This window comes from Gouania willdenowi, chromosome 17, assembly GCF_900634775.1.
Source record: "Gouania willdenowi chromosome 17, fGouWil2.1, whole genome shotgun sequence".
Lineage (NCBI taxonomy): Eukaryota > Metazoa > Chordata > Actinopteri > Blenniiformes > Gobiesocidae > Gouania > Gouania willdenowi.
In genome coordinates, this window is record NC_041060.1 from 22,043,781 (window position 1) to 22,060,506 (window position 16,726).

The window sequence follows — 16,726 nt, forward strand, 5'->3', positions numbered from 1 at the left end:
CCACTTCTGCCATAGCTCCTGTTCATTAGGGAGTGTAGGGGAAGCAAAGGTTAGTGTCTGATAACTGGGGCGCTTCTTGCCACTAAACGACACAATAAGGGAGCAGTGCTATGGGGTATGACACAGTTTCTCATTGAAAGTGACTTTGTGGATTTGGACATTGCTGGTTTTTACTTGGAAAACCATTAAATATACCACTGTTGGAACATGTTTCTATTTATGTGCTCATGGCTCGACATCAACGCTTGCCCACTTCAAACTGGCAAATTTAAGTAGTTGTAGAGGAAGTTCATCCTTATCCCTAACTTTTTACGGCCTGGCAAGCTTGACTTTTTTGGTTTGCTAACAAAGCCCACCTGTGGATGTTTAACTGGGGCTGAAGTTTCTGACAGCTTCGGACTGGAGGGTCAGACAGTGGGAGGTTGGTGACTCAAAGTCTATCACCAGGTAGATTGTGTGAGCATTGGGAAGATGCTATTATGAAAAGAAGATACGTTGGCAACGTTAGCATTCATGTAAAGTGGTGATTTCCGTCTCCCTTTCCGGCATGCAAAAAGACAAAAAAAACAAACAAACAAAAAAAAAACGGTGTGATTTCTGCTCTGTATGTCAAAGTGAATTTCTGTGATTGCAACCATGTTGGAAATGAACTGAATAAATAAAAAAAATAAACAGAGGAACTTTAATATATTTATTAATCAATTTGTAGTTAACAAAATAGTTTACATTGTAGCCCAAAATGTCAGGAAAACATAATGGATTGTAATCATTTTTTGTGCTCTAGTATCAGTCAATTTCTAATGAATAAGACAATTCACCTTTTCATTTAATGTTTTTTAAATAATGGCCATGTGGATGTGGCAGTCTTTAAATACAAATTCAATTTTCTTGACATTTGAAGCCTAAATGTCAGGAAATGTATTGAGGAAGTAAAAATGCATTCGCACCAGTGAATCGTGGAGCGTTTTCACCGCGCTGGGATTCTATTACACATCAGGCAAGCAAATTCTAAAGCAGAGCCAAATCAAGATGGTAAAATGAGTAACTGTAACCCCTCATTCTGCCTGAGTCTGGGACTATACCTGTGCAGTGAATGTGGTGAGTTCCGGGACCCACAGGTGGTGATTTGAGTGGGTCTCTGGGAAATTGAATGGGTCCCCAATAAAAAAATGTATTTCTATTTCTTATATTCTTATATTTCTTAAATTGCAGTGTTAAACTCTTTTAATGGCGTTATGATATGGCTATAATTAGCAGATATATTCATGTATGTTCAAAATGTGTCTGAAATTAAACAGATACAATTCAAATGAAAACAAAATGGTGTCTGTTGTACAAAATAAATTATCAATAAAAGTGCTGATTTTAACACAAATAAAACATTCTCATCACCATGACGATGTCCAAAAATAAATCGTCACCACAATCTTCTTGTCTGAAGAGGGACTAAATCAAATGAACGGAGTCAATCACTATGAAACTTACAGCACAAAATGTAACTTAACTAACACAGTGCAAAGTCTGTTGGGAAAAATAAAATAATGAAGATATGTTTGTGGTGTATTGTAAGCAGCTAGTTAACTGGCTGATTGTTGTTGTAGAGGCTAAACTAGCGTGTACTCAAGGCGACCATGTCTGCGCTGAGTTAATGCGTAAAGGGGTCTGCTGACGGCTAGGTCAGTTGTTGTTCACAATGTGTCATTTTTCAAGGGAAAAATGAGGTGCATGGATAGTGGATTTACTGCGTCCTTTTAGATTTTTATGCGTCAGGGACGCAGAACGCGTACCTAGCATCATCACTGCCTGTGTGAAAGCAGAGACGGAGCACTGCTTTCTAAGAATTGTAACCTTCCTCAAAATATATTTAAGCATTACATTAAACTGAGTTTTGCTGAACGTGCGTCAGTGCTATCCTTCAGTGTGTGAGATGAACAAAACACTGAATCCTGATGAGGTCATGTTCTTTCTCCAGCTGTAAATTATCTCTGTGAATGCCTGTCAGCGCTGTCTCTGGAGGGTACATGGTGTTGGACATGCGGGGTAAATATAGTTCACGAGAAAGTCTTTGTGATTTTCCTTAATGCATTTCCAGGACAGATAGTTTAATACCTTGGAAGTAAAAAAAGAAGTGATATGTAGACATGTATTTTTCCTTGGCAGGCTTTTCCTCTATGGTATGCTTTAAACCACAGCTGCTATTCGGAGCGATTCAATCAGCATTTCAACATTTTTATGGGGTCACCTCTGCTCGTGGTTGTTTGCTTTGTTGCTCTGGCTGTGACTGGAAGTCAGAGTTCCCTCTGCCTTGCAGTAAACACAGCTCTATATATAGCATGTACGCGTAGCAGGCCAATAGGGGAATGAAAGGCATCGTACTACAAACTAGTCCAGACGCTGCAGGAGAGGCCATGTGCTGCTGTCCCACAAACACTCCCTCATCCATACATCAGAGCCTGTGGTTACAGTTCGGAGTAATATGGTCTCTTTTGCTCTGTTTTCTGGCCATCGTTGACCATTGGATGTTTCCTCTCATTACCAAGATTCAGACCCTTAAGGCTCCATCTTCTGCTGCTGTGCGCCACTCAGAGGAAAGGTCAAGCTTTGCAAGATGTACACATGCTCTAATTTTAGAGGGTTGGGCTGATAGCAGGGCCAGGATCAGCAGAATCAATGCTCTACAAGAGTTTGTAAATATGTTACAAGGTCTTACAGATTTAGCTGCCTCAGCTAGTAGGTTGCGAATAGATCCCCAATTGAGCTTATTTTTTATGCAGGGTTTGTCTTTTCTGTGTGTTTTTTCTCCCCAAACAGTACAGTATCTAGGAGTAATGGGACTAACAAGTAAAATAGAAATAGGATTCAAAGGGTGATTGATAAATGTTCACGAAAGGTTTGACAATAATCCACAGTCTTGTGAAGTTTAAAGTTGATGACCACAAAAGTAAATCATGCTTGACCTCATTGTTTGTCCAACGATCAACCTTGGTATCTGAAGCCTCCATTTGTGTGTCTATATTGGCGTCTATATTAGCTCTACCTCGACCTTTAATCTGTTCATGTTGTAGGAAGCTATTGTGGAGAGCATGTGTATTTATTTGCTTATTAAATGATTAATTGCGGGGGGAAAACTTATGAAATAACAAATAAATGTTTTGCACTTTTTCCTACAAGGTGATCAAATCAAACTACTAATTCTTAATTCACAAACAACCTGCGTTTCCACCTGCTGAGGCAGTAATATTCCCCCTTTTTTTTCTTTTTTTCTTCCAAATCATGCTTTGCAACACTACCTTTTCTAAATGTTGTTGGCCATCTTAAAATGGTAATTTATCATGTTCATTGATGTCCTAAATGCAATTCTGGATGCAGAGTATCAATAGTTTAATGGGGTTTGATGGAAAAGTATTGAACACTGATCTATTCTTTAGCAATTTTGTTTAAAATGTGATTAGTTTTGCATTTGTTTTTTAATTCCAGCTCCCTTATGCTATACAAATACAATTTGCAAAATGATCCATCTGGAAAACAATTCAGCAATTTGTTGTTTTTTGCAGCCATAGTAGAGATTGTTACAAATTGGCACATAAGCACTCCTAAAATAACATGTCAAAATAAATGCTGTCCATTCTGAAAGTCGATCAGTTAGTGCTTTGGATCCGAAGGCACTACAGACATATCAGACATTATTAAGAGCTATCAGCAAACGGCGTAACGGCTGTTCTAAATCGGTTTGGTCCTTCTGCATTTGCATCAGGGGGAAGTTCATGTATTCATAGTCAGCTGACTCACTAACATTTCCTCTTCTCTTTCTCTTCCTCATGCTCTTCAGTTTGATTCACCATGACTACTGAATCAGGCGCAGACTCTGAGGCCAAGCAGGCGCAGGGTAACAAGGAGACGGAAAAGTCGACAAACAAACCAGCGTCTCAGCCCAGCAAGTCTGCAGCCGAACAAACGTCGCCTCGGAACCAGGCGGAGCCACTCTCAGCCGCTGCTGGGCACAGCACTCCTGCCAGGAAGGAACAGGTCAGCCTTTTGGTGACTTATTTAGTGTCCAAAACATGAATTCTTCATGGAAGCATGTTTATTAAATCAAAAGACAGCTTTAATGGAAAACTTACAGATCTTCATCCATTTGAACACATTGCACTCTGTTGAACCCTTCCCTGAACTGTTTCTTTGTGTGCAAAATGGAAATGAACAGAGGGGGAGGAAATAGTAGCAGCATGATCCCAATGTCCTCTGTGCTCGTAACAAGATGGTATTCAGATATTAACGCCGTGTGTAAAGCAATTCAGAATTGGAAACCGTTTTTTTCCCAGTATTTTGTCAATGCTGGAAAGTGATACCTCATGACATTTATTGGTGTAAATAGTTTTAGTAATACTAATCGAAGTAATATTTCTCCTGGAGTTCTTTGGGAAGCAAACTGGTATATGTGGTATACAAAACTGCGTTTGCTCGATGTATTTGTGCTTAAGGTGAAGCTTGGGTTGCTCCTTTTATCTGAAAAATCGAGCCAGTGTCACAAAGAAGCATGGTTCTTCTTCTGCTGTCTGTCAGGAACCTCAGGCAGCGGACAATGTTATCGGCCCCACACTAAGTGCTTGTGTGCAGGCTGTAGCTCACACAGCCCTCAGTGCAGCTGATCTAATCGATGTGTAAGATTGAATTTCCAGTGCGTTCAATGTAGCAGGAGAGTGTCTGCAGCAGATTTCTGCTTATTTCCAAATCCCACAACACTGTAGAAAAAGCCATTCTAATGCTGTGCATGTGGAGCACTTTTGGCAGGTGATGAATGAGTTTGTAAAATTGTTGATAGCACCATCCTAACCATGACAAATCAGTTGGATTTGTATGGGTTTTCCTCGAGGCAGGAGCAGCTGCTTGAAAGACAACGCAAGTTTGAGAGTGCACCAGTTTTTATGGATTAAAGTTTGATCTGCTCCCAAAGGTTTAAAATGCATTTGAAAAACTCTACTTAGATGTAGCCCCTGAGTGCAGACATTGTTGGGGTTTGAAGGTCTCAGACTGCATTAAGGTAGAGATTAACTGCAAGCTGCCCCATCTTACTACTTTTATGTGACATTAAAGGCCTGAAGAAGACTGTGGCCCTCTATTAAAGGCAGCGCTGCTTCATGTCTTTTGTCCATGAGGAGAAGCAAATGTTAAGACTATGATGATCTGCCTTGTCACGGAGGAGTTCGCCTGGTTTCATCAGACTTTTAATGAAGATCAGGCATTAAAAATAGGCTGTGATGAGGAGACAAACTGGAGCATGAGCTAACTCACAAAACATGGCCGATGCAGATCAGAGGATACAGATTTGGCAAAAGAATTATGTTACATATGCTAATGAGGATAGACTAGGATAAATTTACTGGCATTTTGTGTGCCTCCAGACAGATGGGTTATTGTAAGTATATAGTGAAGAATGGGCTTGGCACTCACATTCATACCATGACTACCTTTCAACATTAAGCTATGTTATCATAACTAGCAGTCAACATTTAGCTGTTGACTCTGTGGGCGGTAATGCTTCTTGCCTTGGTTGCCAACTGCCATAAAACTGCACAGAAGAAGAGAGGACCTATGACATCATCAACAAGATTTATTTAATAGTGAATTGAAAGTAAAAAGTATTCTCCAAATATAATACTCAAGTAAAGTACAGATACTTCATAATATTAGTTCTCTGTATTCACATGTGCACAGCGGAGGTGGGGCACGCAAACACGTGTGTGCGTCTGTGTTTACCACCGCCCTGAAATGGACAGAAGTCTCCGGTATGAAAGCAACAGTAAACGGGAGTGCATCGCTCCGCTATTTTAACATGCTCAGGCTGAATAAACAAAACAAGCACGCGCACATACAACACACACTAACAGCAGATACTGCCCCCGCTTTCAGAGCCAGTACACTGGGGAAGAAGTCCAGTGCTCAGCCTCTTCGCTCCAACCGAGTGACATCGCCGTTTGCTCATGGGTTTACACCTTTGTGCATAAATGCGAGTGAAATAAAGCCATCACGACAATGATGTCATTGATCGAATCGGCAAGTTAAAACATTACAGCCGATCACATTACTTGCATGCAATGCAACATATCGACCGAATCAATATAGCCGATCAGATCGGTGTAAAGCCTAGAAGAGACATTTATCTTTTTGTCCACACTGAAATCGACTCCCCTGTATTACTTGGCTCACAGCACATGAAGAATGTAAGCTTCAAAGATACAGTGGATACTTTAAGGACAGTGACTGAATGCTGTGTTAATACAGAACAAGACATTTTCTATATCAGAAATTAAAGAGAATTTAATTCAGCTAAAGGCTTCTATTCCAGCAGTTCGCTGGTCAGAACAGGCTCTTTTATCAGTCGAGTGGAAAATTGGATTTGCCTTTTACAAGACAAAGTGACGGCCCACCTCTGGCTCTCCTCAGTGGGAGCTGATTGCATTCATCCAGTGTCCCCAAGCTTCATTTTTAGGTCTGCACTAATTATCATGTAGCAGTGGAGATCTGTGCAGATGACACTCTTAAATTGTGGTGGGTTAACAGTTTTAGTCTGTGCGCATTAGCCTCCACTTAGGCATGACTTTGAGATTTGCTCAGTGAGCGATAAATGCTTGTGTTTAACCGTGATGAAGTGTGATCATTCCCAGTGACAGCTGTTGAATAGCACTTGTTTCTCTAACAACAGGAGGAAGATCAGGGATCCCAGAGGTCATCCACCAGTCGTCTGTCCAGATCTCCTTTGCGGGGAGTCAAAAAGTTGAAGATCATGCAGTGCAAAGTCACCCTGCTGGACGGCTCTGACTACACACTTAATGTGGAGGTAAGTCAATAAATGCTCTGTAACAATCTGGATTACATTTATTTCATTATTTCATTATTTTATTTTCTAATGGATAATGATATACACAAACTCCTCTTGAAATGGGATATTTTGAGGGCAGATATTATGTCATGTTTTAAAGCTAGGTTAGGTGATTTTCTCCATATACTCTTTTTAAGTGTTTGGTTGAAATTTTCTTTATGTCCTGAAAGAAATTGAGATCTTATGTGCTCTGAAAAAGGAATGAAGAAAATCTGTCAACTGAAACCTGTAAAAACTTTGACCAATGGGAGAAAAAAAAAGTTTTTTTTTATCACGTCTCCCTGCTCGTTCTCGATCCTTCGCATGCACAAGCTCACACTGAAAGCGCGTCACCGCTGACAGAGTTAAAACAGAGTTTTTGGTCACGTTTTTTATTATATATAATGGTAATGTTTATTGTTTATTTACTGCTGAATGAGACATGAGAATGTTTATACACAATACAAGCGATGAGCTTAGGGCCGCTTCTGCAGCAGCTATGCACATATGTGAGTGAGACGGAGCATAGAGGGGAGGGGCGAGGGGGGTAAAGGCGGAGCCATCAGGGAGGCTACATTCAAAATCATGCTAGCTTTTGAAAATCGCCTACCCTATCTTTAAATGCCTCCCTGCTCCTGAAAATGCGTTATTGCATTAAGTTTGTAATGACCAGACTTTATGCAGAGCTGCATAATGATCATGAATGCATGATTCAACTCTGTCTGAGACCTGTAGAGCTGCACATGTCCGTGCATCATGTCAGAAAGCTCAGTTTTTTTTTTGCCTCCTTTTGCTTTTTGATATTCATGCATGTAATTTTTCTCACTGAATAACCCACGGAGGCTTCAGAGAGAAATGCTTTGACGTCTTGTTAGACATTTGCTAAAATGAAAACCGAAAAGGAGTCTTTTGTTGCAAATAGGAGTTTTTCTGCCTTCAGACATTTATTCAGTAATAAATCCTACTCTGCAGTCTGTTTGCGCTTCTACATCTTCCCTCTGTAGCATAACAAATTCTCACGTCTTTAAGTTATGAAACTTAAACTCTGCAAAATATGTTGACACTAAATGAGGGAACTGAACCATCCTCTGGAAATCTTCTTAAGGCAGATTTCTGCACACTGAGGGTTTGGATAGAGGGATTATGTAGTGTGGTGGTGGTGGTGAACTGATGGTTTCTGACCGTGAAATGGAAACATTTATAAAAAGGAATTAGAGTTGCTGACTCACTTTACTGAACCAGTTGCCGTTTTTTTTCTGCTGTTGCACAGAAGCTGCAGCTCAGCAGGTAAACTGTGCCTGTAAATGTAAAAAATGTATATGCTTTCAGTTTATTTGTAACAACTTGCTAAGAAATCACCTTGTACCATCTGGTTGCTTCCCATTAATCTCTGAGAGATGTCTGGTGTCTGTGGAGTTAAAGCTTTTCACTGCACTGTATTGCTCATCTTTTAAAAATATCTTTACTTGTTAAATAAAGTGAAAACCAGTAGTTTGTCCTTTTTAGCACAACTGTTATTCCATGGATTATTTAAAAAAAAAAAAAAAAAAAAAAAAAAAAATACATATTTTAAACCAGGTGAAGTAGTGGAAGGCCAGGAAAGCACTATGTTTGATTTTCACAGTGGGAATTTACCATGTGCTTCCAGGTAATCTGGGGCCTCATGTACAAAGACTTGTGTATAAAATGGTGTGAAAAAAAGCGTATGTCTCAGATGTTTAAATCTGTGCGTAGGACTGACACCAGCAACACAGAAAAGAGATTTAAAACCTTTTAGGCCGACAGCAACATGTGAGACGGAGATGATTTAACAGTGAAGATTCTAGAATATAAACATTAATATAGACACACAAAGTTCGCTGAATGCTTGGCTGTGCGTGTTAAGAAGTGGATAGCGGATTAAGGAAGACATGTAAAATGCTATACTACTACTAATAATAATAATAATTGCAAAATATGACATTCTGATTGCGAACATTAGGCTTAATGTTTATCTCTGCTGTGAATATGTAACGGATAAATATGACTCAGTGGAAAACGCTTTGATTCTAAAACCTGGAAACAACCCGCGACCTAGAACCGCAATTCTGTAGGTGTAGGCAGAGGTAGTAGCTGTGTACATTAGTAGTTTCATGTTTCACCACCTGAAATGATGACCTGAGCAAACGCAACGGTCAGTGCGTGCAGTGCTCATCACAGCTTACCTGAATCGGCCGTGCAGCATTACATCATGGACCGCTACTTGGTTAAAGACCAGACACCTAACAAAGTGAACCAGTCCAAGATCCTCCACCAGATCCACCCAAAGTTCCCGTAAACACGTTGACAGAGAGAGATATGCGCGCTGCAAACTGCACTAAAGCATGCTTAGCTAACCCACCGACATATCAGACTGGGCTAAGAGCTAATGCTAACCACCGGAGAGACCAAGTAAAAAATACACGGCTTACTGTCATCAAACCACAAATGGCCACAGATTTACTTATGGTAAGATTTAACAGGATTAAAGCTAACAAGTCACGTTGTGGGAAATAATTTGATTTAATAATATTTCACGTGTTCACAGACAAAGCTGGCCCCATTAGACAGTAATGTAACTATTGTGATTATTACACCTAAATATCCTGTTTGTACAGCTCTCAGTAATTCATGATTAAATAATCAAGTCTGATCTGGTTTAATTAGAGGAAATCAGAGAGATATTTATCAACCATAACTTTATGTAACTCATTATTATATATAAAATAACAAGATTCAGCACCAGTGGTTTATATTAAACAGTAAAAACACTATTGGAGTTGTTTTTCTTTAATATGTGCTTTTTTTAGAACATAATTTCATTATAAATGAGGAAATAAATGCAAAAGTTGCCCTCATGATATTTTCTTAACACATACCTGTTCGTTTCATGTCAGAGATGCACTGATTATTTATTAAATGTGTTGCACATTTTGTTTGTTTAAGCATTTATTTAATGTCTATATTTGTACATTGAACAGTTCATTTTTTTGAATTGGGGTTTTTTAGTTTATTTCCATAGTTTTGTTGACCTCTTTAAATGTTAAATATTACGTTTAAAATAAAAGTATTTAAATCTGGCCTTTTTTCTTCTGGTTTTTATTTTGAATAGGCTAAACAAAGAACTAATAAAAATGATCGATATTGACTGATATGATACTTACATCGTGATACATTTTTTCAGGCATATCTCCCAGCCTTACTGTGGTAGTTGTTGATGGTGAAACAAACAAACTAATCTTGTTGGTGAACTTTCAACACCAAATGATCAAACAGTAACGCATATGTTTTGTATACTTACCAATAACTGAATGGTTAACCATTTTCATCAGTCATTTATGGCTCAGTAATTCGTTACTTGCCATGTGGTAAGCAGATTAAATGCCATCTTGCCCTACATGACAAGCGGCCTTTTTAAAGCTAATGTAGAGCCTTGTAAAGCCTTGAGGCGATCAGTCACTTACTTCCATCAACGCTTCTACTTGTGGAGATTTCCATGCCATGTCTGACACTGAGCAGAGGCTGGCATATCACAAGTGACTTTGTAAGTAAAGCCTGCTTTAAATGTTCAGATGTCACAGCCAAGCTGCAGCAGTCTGTCATGTTGCTGGGAAATCCCTCGCTGCTCCCAGCACCTCAATGGATCCGTTTTATAAATCCTACTCCAATACATACATTGAATCGTTGTTTTTTTTTTTCTGATTGAAAAGTTGTAAGTACTTGCATGTTGACATATTCTGTGATCCTGCGTTTCATAATCTCAAGTATGTTGCGCTACTTTAAATTGATGTTCACTAACAAATGTGAGATATCAAGTCCCTACTTATTAAGTTGCTCTAATTGCATGTTTGTTTTCCATCTCAGAAACGATCTAAAGGCCATGTGCTCTTCGATAAAGTGTGTGATCACCTTAACCTGCTGGAGAAGGACTACTTCGGCATCACCCACAGAGACGTTGAGAATCAGAAGGTAATGTGATCATTAGTGTGTAGAGCTTCCAGTTTTCTCTTTCAAAATTTCCCGTTCCATTTCATTGTTCCATGTTTCCGTTTCATCGTTTATTTAATTAGATGCCATTACTAGCTACAAAACTTCCCAAAATTAACCCATACATGCTTAATATGATTAATAAAGTTAATACTTTCATATTTCTATGATGCAGAACTTTGCCGAACGCACACACGAGATTACGTAGCATTTGTCAGTTTTTGCTAAACTTGCAGACATTAGGAGAAAGATATTGTGAAAATATGTGATATTGTCCTAAAACATGATGAGAATTTGCTTGGTGTCATATGGCTATTTCCATTGATGAGGGTGTTTTCTGTGGCAATTTCAGCTTTACTTTGTTGATAAAACTAATAAAAGTAATTTAAAAAATAACAATACTGTCATTCTTGTTTCATGAAGGGAATTCTGTCATTTCCAAATTTGAATCCCATGTGTAATTGCAGATGATCCATTACATTTCCAAAGTCCTTATCTTATGAACATTCCCATCCAACAGAATGAATACCTGGAGGCAGCTACCATACTATTACTGATGCTTTTATCTTTTGAGATCAGGTGATTGATGCTTTTTTCCTCTCCACTCATGTATTGTAGAGTTGGTTGGACCCATCCAAAGAGCTGAAGAAGCAGATCAGAGGTAATTGTTGGAGAAAAAGTATTTTAATGATGTTCAGAACTTAAAGAGATTCAGTTGTTGACTATTGGTCAATGTGTTTATTTCAGCTGGTGCCTGGAACTTTGCTTTCAATGTAAAGTTTTACCCACCTGACCCCTCCCAGCTGAGTGAGGATATCACAAGGTAACTGTTATAAGTTTCTCTAATGTTGATTAAAGTCTGTATGGATTTGTGTCCCTATAATGTGTTTTTTTTTTTTTTTTCCTGTCCCAGGTACTACCTGTGCCTACAGCTGAGGGACGACGTGGTTTCTGGGCGGCTCCCTTGCTCCTTTGCCACCCACACGGTGCTGGGCTCGTACACAGTCCAGTCTGAACTGGGAGACTACGACCCCGATGAGCTGGGAAGCGACTACATTAGTGAACTACGGTTTGCACCCAACCAGACCAAAGAGCTAGAAGAGAAAGTGATGGAGCTCCACAAAACCTACAAGTAAGTAACTGCATCATCCTCTGAAGCAGTGTTGCTCTACTAAATTTGGTTCTTTGAAACACAGTCACCCCTTAAACACCAGTTGTGAACAAATCAAGGACATTATAAAAATTCAAGATCACTTGAAAATGAAAATATGGGGCAGTCTGGAATCATGCATGTCGCTGTTCATCACGTGTAACTGTGGAAGGTCATTTAGTAACTGAAAAAATATATATGTTTGATATATATGGCGTTGAATATTATCCTTTTTAACTTTTTGTTGTATTTCCTCCACGTTAATTTGTTGAAAAACATAACTTTTCTTAAGAACTTAAAAATGTTCAACATAAGATGCGGAATGTAGCAAAAATACTGATAATTTGAATGAACAGAACAGAACAGCGTGGGCAAGGAAAATTATTACTGATTCAGTTATGATATGAAGTTTGTAGCACTTCAAAAAATCAAGAGTTAAGCAATAACAGTGTTTCTTCATTTATTTATTTTTATGCATTGACACAGCATCTCTATACAAAAGCCAGTGTATAACACTTCCAGACTGTGAATAATAACAGGAATATTGGTACAATATTATTAAATATTATGCAGCTGAATGTAAATGTGCAAAAGTTTGGGTCTGACCAGATTAGAATGTTCAGGATGTCAGATTATTCAGCAGTATCAACACGGGAATTTTCTAACATATAAGTTAAAGTAGATTCTACTTTTTTCTGTGTTGTTCTTTGTGAAAAAGAATGAAAATACACATTTCACCTTAAATGTAACTGTTTTTGTATTTTAATAACCAAAAACCATTAGTCATTGTCATGAGATGGGTTAGTTTTACCCTACTGATGTGTTGACATTGGATTTGTGATTACTTATAAGTCCGTCTCGTGGATCATTTGGCACCTGGGTTCTAAGAATGAATAACAGTATTTTATTTTGAAAAATATCCACATCACTCCTTCACTTAACTGATGCACACTTGTCTTGTGTAGAGGGTTGATAGATGCAGTAGGAGCATCAGGATTAAGGTCTCTAAAGACGGCTAAAAACAGATGAGCCAATGGCACTGAACGCAACTAAAAGCACTCCTAAACACTCTTTATGCAATCAAAACAGATTTCCTATAAAATGGTTTGTGTGTGTGTGCTCATCAGGGGAATGACACCAGCTGAAGCAGAGATCCACTTCCTGGAAAATGCCAAGAAGCTGTCCATGTACGGTGTGGACCTCCACCACGCCAAGGTAGCAAATTGTGACAGATTTGATCTTTTTTTTTCTACTGTTTTCCCACATGTTTTTAATCACGTCTGTAACCACAACTAAATGAAGATTAAGTTGATTTGATCACAAGCGTCCAACAACACCTTGTTTTTTTAATGCAACTGTTTCATGTCTCAAACACAATTTGGTCCTATTCAGTCCGTGGATCAAAGAGTTGATTCTCATCTCATGCAATAAAAAAAAAAACACCACTGCTGACATCATGGCTGCCATAGTAACACCTCGTTTGATCATGCCTGTGCTGCACATCACTGTCGCTTCTGTGGGGCTGGAGGGGGTCGAGGAGTTGGGTAGAGGAGACGGCTGTGTGGCCCATTTCTACCAAAGGGGGTCATTACAATACAGGAAAAGAGCAGCAGCATAACAACAGGACTCCTGTGATCATCATGGAACATTATTTGTATTCTAATGAGACTTCTATCAAAGGTGCATAGAAAGTTAAAATGGATGTTGATAGGAAGGATGGAGGATACGACCTTCCAAGGAGATGATGCAGGGTTGATTAGACCCATGTGAGTCATTAATTTGATCCTCGTGAAAAACATGTTCATATCAGACCAGCATCCCTCTTTTGTCTTCTCCCCTCTCTCATTAAATGCTAAGTTGATAGGGAATCTCTATGAGAGCTTGGCTCCAGCAGAGGGCGAGGTAAGACGCTGCTCTCATCACCTGACTGACTGAGTGAGTGTGTGGTTTCCACATGTGCATGGTGACAACGGAGGTTCTCATTTACAACTTTTCCATTTAAAACTAGGGGTGTGTCCGAATAATCCCCCCTATCTCCTTTCCTATCCACTTTTCCTTAACCCCCGGATGTGTTTAAGTGGCGGCCATGATAAGAAGTGTTCCAATTCTATAAAAGCTAAGGATAGGAGGCTCAATGCTTCCTTTATAACCTCCTTTAGCCTAGGAAACACTGATGCATCCTTTACCAAAGGAGACGACATAAGGCTGCCCTACAATTTCTTGCGGCTACAACATTTAAAGGGACACACTCATATGAGCATTCATGGAAACTCAAGCACCAATTTTGCCACATTCTCATTGTGATGTTCTTTTAGTTTCACTTTTGTTCCTTGTAGTCTCTTTAACTTTGATTTACATTCAAGCCTTGTGATATTTGAGATTATATTAGTGGTTAGAGGCACAGGGGAAAGTGTTATAAATGAGCTTTTAGTAATCAATTTTCGGGAATTTGTTGTTTTTTTTTTTTCACTACGGCAGATGTCATTAAACTTTGCCACCGTCAGATTATTACGTCGCCTCGTGGAAGTGTGTCTGACTATCAAAACTACCGTGATGGCGTTTCCCTAACTCCTTTAGGAGGTATCCTAACACCTTTCCTAACCCGTGACGTCATCCACTGAGTTAAAGAAAAGGAGATAGGAGGGACTATTTGGACGCACCCTGGGTTTCCCAGTGCTTCCTTTTTGAGATATTACCATAGGTTCCACCTGCAAATTTTTTGCTTTGTGCAGTGAAGAGCGTTGTTTTTATGCTCCTCCCACCACCTCCTAAAGCTTCACTGCTGCTTCTGTCAGTCGGCACACCTTCAGTCGTCATACTACAGCCTGCACAGAGTGGATTATTTTACCACTCGCCTGACTCCTCGCCCCTCCTGCCTGTTTCACTCTTATTTTGTCACACAGCTCCTCCCTAAATGTCTTTATTCTGCAGTGGGCTGATGCTTGAACTTCTTTCGTACAAACTGCTTCAGTTCCATGAATTAAAATGAATTTTGTGTTTATAGTTCCTGTTCCGGTTTTTAACGCTCTTGTGCATCTGTGCTTTTTGCAGGACTCCGAAGGCGTAGAGATAATGCTTGGCGTGTGTGCGAGCGGCCTCCTTATCTACAGAGATAGGCTTCGGATCAACAGATTTGCCTGGCCCAAGATCCTAAAGATCTCCTACAAGAGGAACAACTTCTACATCAAAATCCGGCCTGGCGAGGTGACACTTTGAATTAAGATTGTTATATTTTCAGTTTATTTCAACTGGATGGAAAAAACTAACTGGATGCGTCGCAGGATTTACCATCCATGTTGGTTGTGTGCAGCAATGTCAGATATTGCACCTAAAAAGGAAAGTGGTGCAGCAGTGAGACTAAAATTTTTTACAATCACATAATTATGATTAAATCATGTCAGATCTAAATGTAAAGCTGTGATGCTCAATCAGAGGTGTAAAGAGTACTGATATAACCTACTCAAGTAGAAGTACTGTTACTTGAGTAGGTTATATCAAGTAACAATACTTGTATTTAATTGTACAATAAGTTATTGTATTTAAGTACAAGTAAGTTATACATAAAATCCATCCATCCGTTGCTGGGTCACGGTGGCAAAATCTCTAGCATTGAGGCCCAGACTTCCCTTTCCCTGGCCACTTCCTCCAGCTCCTCTGGGGGGATCCCGAGGGGTTTCCAGGCCAGCTGAGAGACATAGTCCCTCCAGCGTGTCCTGGGTCTTCCTCGAGGTCTCCTTCCAGAGGGATGTTCCTTCACTGCCTCACTAGGGAAGTGTACAGGGGGCATCCTAATTTAAAAAAACTCAAGTAAAAAGTTGCTCAATTAAATTGTACTCAAATTGAAAGTTCCGAGTTACTTTTACCCCAAGTTGATTTTTGGTATTAAATCTTGCCACGGTTCCCTTGCATACAATAAACATCTCACTTATAAACTTAAAAAGGACGAGATCAAATCTTGCACAATTATAACTTAATTTATTTTCCAAAAAGGCATTTGTATAAAGTACACGTTTTGCCCAAATGTACAATTTTTTTTTTAAAATAAAATAATGTCAAGTAACCAGCATTCAATGCGGCTTTGGTACCGTGCATTACGTTTAATCTGATTGGTTAGCTATGATGTGATGCATTTGATTGTTGTCTGGTCATTTAATTTTAATTTAAGTTTAACAATGTATGTTGATCATTTTGAAACAAAAAATAATAATTTACTCATTAGTGGTTGGGTGTAGAAATTTAACTAATTAGTTCTCTTAAAACATACTTAAGTACAAGTAAAATTAGTGATTTAGAAATATACTTGAAAAAGTACAAGTACCCATAAAAGCAACTCAATTATAGTAACGTGAATACTTGTATTCCATTACTTTCACCTCTGTGCACAATTAAAGATCATCAAAAAGGCAAAGAACTGTCCCAAACCAGATGCATACAGTACGTCCATTACGTCAATATTAGATGTATGCAGACTTTTGTGTGTACGTGGTTGCAGCAGCTTGATAGAAACATGGCTCACACTTTAATTACTTGACTGTAACTTAACCTGATGTCTGTCTGTCTTTCAGTTTGAACAGTTTGAAAGCACAATTGGTTTCAAGCTGCCAAACCATCGGGCTGCCAAACGGCTGTGGAAGGTCTGCGTGGAACATCACACCTTCTTCAGGTGAGAAAGCAAAGACTTTAGTGTTTATTACGTGAAAGATTGGTAGTTT

At 39.1% G+C, this 16,726-nt stretch overlaps 1 protein-coding gene across 16 annotated transcripts in view; it reads left to right on the forward strand.

The window, feature by feature from the left end:
* epb41l3b (erythrocyte membrane protein band 4.1-like 3b) overlaps nt 1-16,726 on the forward strand; it is a 59,703-nt gene that overhangs the window by 24,170 nt on the left and 18,807 nt on the right. For 15 of the 16 annotated variants that reach the window (XM_028471992.1, XM_028471991.1, XM_028471995.1 and 12 more), the window contains exons 2-10: nt 3,830-4,026; nt 6,704-6,838; nt 10,742-10,846; nt 11,483-11,525; nt 11,612-11,687; nt 11,778-11,996; nt 13,142-13,229; nt 15,066-15,218; nt 16,580-16,677. In XM_028471992.1, the coding sequence (XP_028327793.1) occupies nt 3,841-4,026; nt 6,704-6,838; nt 10,742-10,846; nt 11,483-11,525; nt 11,612-11,687; nt 11,778-11,996; nt 13,142-13,229; nt 15,066-15,218; nt 16,580-16,677 (1,103 nt within the window). In that variant the 5' untranslated portion in view covers nt 3,830-3,840. The remainder of the gene's footprint in view (nt 1-3,829; nt 4,027-6,703; nt 6,839-10,741; nt 10,847-11,482; nt 11,526-11,611; nt 11,688-11,777; nt 11,997-13,141; nt 13,230-15,065; nt 15,219-16,579; nt 16,678-16,726) is intronic. The other variant, XM_028471996.1, reaches the window with a different exon arrangement.